A 5,613-nucleotide genomic window follows, 5' to 3' on the forward strand; every position below is an offset into this window, starting at 1 on the left:
ATCATTCCTGTTGTAACCTCAGAGCAAGAGGACAGAGTCTCAGATCAAAATTAGCCATGTGGCAGTTTTCTTTGGGTTATAATAAAAGAAACTCAGGTTGTTAAAAATCTGTAGACAGTAACCAAAAAGCACAGCTAGAGACAGATGAAATAACTTCATACTGTCCCGTTAACTCTCTTCAGAATACTCACTGTCTTTTTAGGTTTACTTTTTTAAATCTTAATTAACAATTTGGAAATGAATCCTGGCAAAGTCTATAAATAGATATCTCCCTTGAGCTCTCTCTGTCCCTTAAGAAATGCCAAACTAGGGACCAGCAGTTAGCATAATGGCTATGTCGCGGGACTCCCACGTAGTCGACCGCGGTTCGCGTCCTGGACCTGGTGGCTTGAAACTCACACCGGGCGTGTGTGTGTGCGTGCCCAAGATCCCGAGAGGAGAACAGAGGAGAAGGGATTACGGCATAGCCATCCCCCCTGGGGGGTGATTTCTCGCTTTCTGTCTCTCTGTCTCTGGCGAGCACATGCTCCCTATTAGCAAAAAACCTCTCCAAAAAAAAAAAAATGCCAAACTAAAAACACTACCTTGTGCCATTAATAAAATGAACAAGATGCAAACTACCAGGTTGGTGGAGTTTTTTTTCCCTTGTGAAATTAAAACACGAGAGACCAGCCACAACGCCTCCACCTATCCTAAGCAGTTCTGCGAGCTGAGGCCACGTTCACCAAGTATAGAAACAAGATCTAAGAAGCCAGTTTTGGAAACCGAAAACGGGTGTGCGGCCTGTACTTTGCAGGGACTGGGGTCGGGGTTCTGAAACATCCGGCATATTCTGTTCAGGGAATGCTGCACCAGGAGCAGAGCAGACAATCACAGATCTCTCATGGACTAACACGTGCGCTGGGCCAGGCCAGGACCGCGCAGGTACCACGTCGTTACACCAGGGCTCAGGCAGCACCCGGGCAGGCTGGAGCTCTCCTCGCTGTCAGGGCGACACCGCGGCTCTCGGAAGACAGATTCCTCAGGACAACAGGGTGCACGCACCCACGAGCCTGTCACCTCATCTGCATTTCTCCTTCAAGTCCCCAGGTCTGGAGCCCTCTGACATCAGCCTGCGCTCTAGTAGCGAGGGTGATCGGCACTTCGTTCCAATTTCCTTCATCTTTCCTTCCTGTTAAGAGCATTTACAGGGGTGAGCTGGCAGGTGGTGTGGTGGTTAAGGGCGCTGGAGTCCCACATGGCTAACTGCAGTTCAAGTCCCGGACCTGGCAGCTTACCTTCTCACTTTCCCTCTCTCTGTCTCTCTCTCCCCCTCTGCCTCCCTCTGTCTATCTCTGGTAACATTTAAATAGATAAATAAATAAATAAAGTCAAATAAATAATTCTTTTAAAAAGATATGTAAAAAAGTAAATTTAATTTAAAAAACTAAAACAATTTTTAGAAAGACCATTTACAGGAAATAGCCCTGGCACACTGGCTTACTCCCCCGTGGTACTCTACGATGCATTACTTCTGTCCAGTGCTTACTTCAGCCATGTGGCTCTATCTTAACGCAACTGCCCCGGGTGGGGTCTTGCTTGGGCGCGTGACAGGCAGCCCCGCAGGGTAATTCTGGATAAAGTGGACATCTGCACGGTGGAAGGACGGAGGCCACCTGTCTCGGAGCTGAGGAGAAACGGCAGATGCTCCTGCAGAAGGCCTGGCTCAGGTGACCCAGATCCAGCCGAAGGGGGCGGAGATCTTCACGGCAAGCCAGCCCCTCTGGCATTTACCAAGTGGGAGATGGACTTGCTCAGGACCTGCCGTGGCACCCTCGGGCTGCCAGGCACTCACAAGCGCTGCTCCACACCCGGAGCTGTCACAAAGTCTCTGCAGCCCGAGCACACACGTCCATGGGGACACGTGCATCACGGGACGTCGCGGTCGGCCGGGTCTCTGCACCCTCTCCGCATCGGCTCTCACACACCCTCCTGTGCACGCCGCCCCGTGACTGCTCACTCACACGGATATTTGTGCTCCATGCAGGGAGAGGAGTTCTTTTTAATGTCGATGTTCTGATCACAGATGTGATAGTAACACAATGTTCATTAATGATTTACTGATTTCATAGTCTCACACTAGACTATGCATTTTACATTTTAATATAGGAATGCCAATTTAAACATTTATTATATTAGCCTTACTTCTTGAGAAGGTAATAGACGACAACGTCCCAGTAATGCGGTCCTCGTAAAGCTGAACTTGAGAGAAGAAAACAGAGGAGCTACATCCGGTTACATGAGAGACCTCGGCCAGCCAGAACACCTGCCCTCCATCTCGAGCATCCAGACGAGCAGTGACGGGGCTGTTGTCCACCGCTCGTGCGTGTCGATGTGCCGGTGACTGAAAGTGCACTCGTGACCTGCTCGTCAGTCTCAGGTGACGGGCATTTCTTTAAAAGCAAGTTCGTTTTTATTGAAACTAGAAATCCTCAAACTCTGTTTTGTGAGTGAAGACACGTGACAGAGTCATTACGACTGAAAACTTCTCTAGCCGGAGTTTTCTTCGTAATGTATATCCTAGTTTTCAATACATATTCATTCTTATTATTGTACAAAATTTGAACCTAGAACGTTAGCAAGCGAAAGAATTTTATAGAGAAAATGGAGAATAACGATAGTAACAAAAATCGAGAGGTCTGTACGGAGCATGTCAGCCTGAGCCCCGTTTGTGGCAGGTTACCAGTTTACAAGTTCAAAGGGAAATTACCACGTTCCGTTTTCAGAGTTTAAAGGTGCAGGAAATGGGCACTTTTAACGTGTGACTTCGGGCCAGCGGGGGGGTGGTGGTTCAGGCGCTGGACTTGCATATGGCTCAAGTCCCAGATCGGGCAGCTTGCTTTCTCACTTTCCCTCTCTCTTTCCTCTCTGATAAACACACATGCCCTATAGCAAATTAAGGAATGATGATATAATAAATCAAATTAAATAAATAATTTTTTAAATAGTACATTTAAAGCTCTTCTGCTAAACGAAGATAACATTTCTCCTTCCATTCGCAACGGAACGCTGGAAGTGAGAGCTCCGTAGTTACTGCCGTGAGCACTCTGGAGGGCTCCCTGTAATAGCTTTGCTCAGAACCTCATGTTTGTGGGAGCGAGTCTGATGACAGAGACTGGAGAGGAAAACTAGGAGGGAGGAGACCTCGGCTTTCACTAACTGAGGCCAAAGGCGAGACCGTCACTCCTGCCACTAGACTAAGGCACTCGGTCGGGTTCCAGCCAAGGACATCGCCGGGAAGTGCCACACCTCCCCAGGGTGTGGAGGCGACTGTGCCCACTTGCTTCACCGACACCCATTCGATCCAGAGGAGGAAGCACCTTTGCTCCTTAAAGAGCCCACGGCGAGAGGCCCGGACCGACATGGAAGCAGAGCCGTCAGGTGCAAGATGCTCTGAGGAATGCTGTCAGCAACGGAAATGCTCCCAGGGACCCAGCGCGGCAGCCCCGGGGGACACTGGCAATCCGGCCGAGGCTGCTCCATGAAAAGCCAGGCATGGCGGCACGTGTCTGCAGTCCCACTACAGGGAGCGAGGCAGCTACATGGCGACACGACCAGGCCCATCAGAAACACGTACATGCCACAGCAACACCTCCACGCGTCAGAGCCACCTCTCACGCCTCCCCTTCACTCCCACCTGGAAGTGAGGAAGCAGCAGCTCCCCCTAGACACACCCCAGCCCTGCTTCCAGCTCCTGCCCGACCTGGCGGGCCTGCAGCCCCCCAGAGCCGCCCCACACGGCAGGGACGGCGGGGCGAGGACCACAGTTGGGACCTCAGCATGAACGGGGTCAGTGTCTGCAGCATGAACACCGCTGATGCCCAGAGCGAGGACGTGGCAGTGGGCTCCTCTGAGGCAGAGCTCTGCTCTGCAGCCAGAAAGCCACAGCAGAGAGGGCGCCACGTGGTGAGCAGGGAGCCTGCCACAGGACACCAGGTCACCAGGGCCAGCTGCCAAGTACTGAAAAGAAAAAGCCAGTGCCTGGGGAGTCCGCGGCCAGCAAGTGACAGCAGGGAGCACACCGGAGCGCAGAGCTGGACCCGCAGAGCCCCGCGGTTCTACCAGGTGAGCACCGACATCGACTGAACCACTGAAATGCAGTGTGCAACTATCTCAGGACGCAGGACGGGCAGGCGTAAGGACAGGAGGGCCCTGCGCTGGCTCTCCACTCCAGGATGTGTCCTGGCTCTCCCTGGTCATTCTTTCTCATGCTTGATGCTGCGTGCTCAGCTGTATGGGTCAACACGCACACGTGCACACACACGCATGCACACGCACACGCACACACACACAGCAAGCGGCTTCTCACCTCAGGGCCTCCCTCCAGGTGTCACGTGTGCATGCAATGCCCAGCTCACACCCTGCACCAAGCCTGGCTCTGTCTCCCTCCTCCCCATCCCGTGAAGCCTCACGGATACTTGATTTATACAGCAAATACCTCCCATGCCTCCTGTTCTGGACACTGAGCCCCAAACAGAAACCTAACTGCACACGCCCAGCATGTTCTCCTGTCACACAGCCGCACCTGACACCTCCATGCCATGAGCCCAGCATGGACACTGTGCCCAGGAAGCTGCTCACAGCTCGGCATGTGCAGTGTCCCTAAAGCAAGGAGGATCGGAACAGCAGCCATCTCTCCTTTCAGAAGTGACTCACTGGGCCGGTCTGCAGCATAACTGTTAAGGTGGCTGGATCCCACATGGTGGACTCTGCGGTTCGAGTCCTGACCCAGGGACTTCAGAGAAGTGGAGGAGAAGGAACGGCAACGTGAACATCCCCCATGGGGGTTCTCTCTCTCTCTCTCTCTCTCTCTCTCTCTCTCTCTTTCTCTCTCTCTTTCTCCCCTCTCTCTCTGGTGAGTGCACACATCCTTTGGTAAAATATTTTTCTTAATTACTTACTTTTTTCTTTCTTTGTGGGTGTTTTTCAGCATCCGCTGCAAACTTTCTGAAAGACAAAACAGAGTCAGCTTAAAAGGTGTAAAACCCAGCCAGATGCACCCCATGGAGATGCAGGCTCAGCCCATGGAGGTGCGGGCTCGGCCCACGGAGGTGTGGGCTCGGGCCATGGAAATGCAGGTGTACCCTATGGAGACGCGGACCCAGCTCACAGAAATACGGGCCCAGCCCACGGAGAGGCAGGCTCAGCCTACAGAGATGCAGGCTCAGCCTTGGCATCAGCAGGGGATCTGACGGGAGGAGGGGGCTTACGGTGTGTGGAGGACGGGGACCAGGGAGCGCACTCCAGGCTCAGGAGCAGGGAGGGCTCCAGAGTCCACTCAGCTGCCCCTGGAGGTCTCTGGAAGCCAGGGGGAGCAGGTGGACCCTCCCTATTAGGGCAGCGGGTGCCTCAGGGTTTCCATGGCACTGGGAGGAGGGCCCTGGCAGTCTAAGTCTTTGCCGGTTTATAAACTCTTCACCATCACCGTCTCCCGAGTCGCTCTCACACTAGCCCAGTGATGCTGGAGTTGCTGTCCTCGTCCTGCTGACAAGGAAACCGAGGCTCTGGGACCGGTGTGCATCAGACGTGTCCACCCACCATGCCATGTCCACCCACCATGCCATGTCCACCCAC

At 53.2% G+C, this 5,613-nt stretch overlaps 1 protein-coding gene across 1 annotated transcript in view; it reads right to left on the minus strand.

Annotated features, from left to right (window-relative positions):
* Positions 1–5,613, minus strand: part of DCDC2C (doublecortin domain containing 2C) — an 81,432-nt gene that overhangs the window by 48,188 nt on the left and 27,631 nt on the right. Inside the window, exon 5 of the mRNA XM_014589769.1 lies at positions 4,941–4,986. Within this exon, the coding sequence (XP_014445255.1) occupies positions 4,941–4,986 (46 nt within the window). The remainder of the gene's footprint in view (positions 1–4,940; positions 4,987–5,613) is intronic.

This window comes from Tupaia chinensis, unplaced genomic scaffold, assembly GCF_000334495.1.
Source record: "Tupaia chinensis unplaced genomic scaffold, TupChi_1.0 Scaffold000377_5, whole genome shotgun sequence".
Classification (NCBI taxonomy): domain Eukaryota; kingdom Metazoa; phylum Chordata; class Mammalia; order Scandentia; family Tupaiidae; genus Tupaia; species Tupaia belangeri.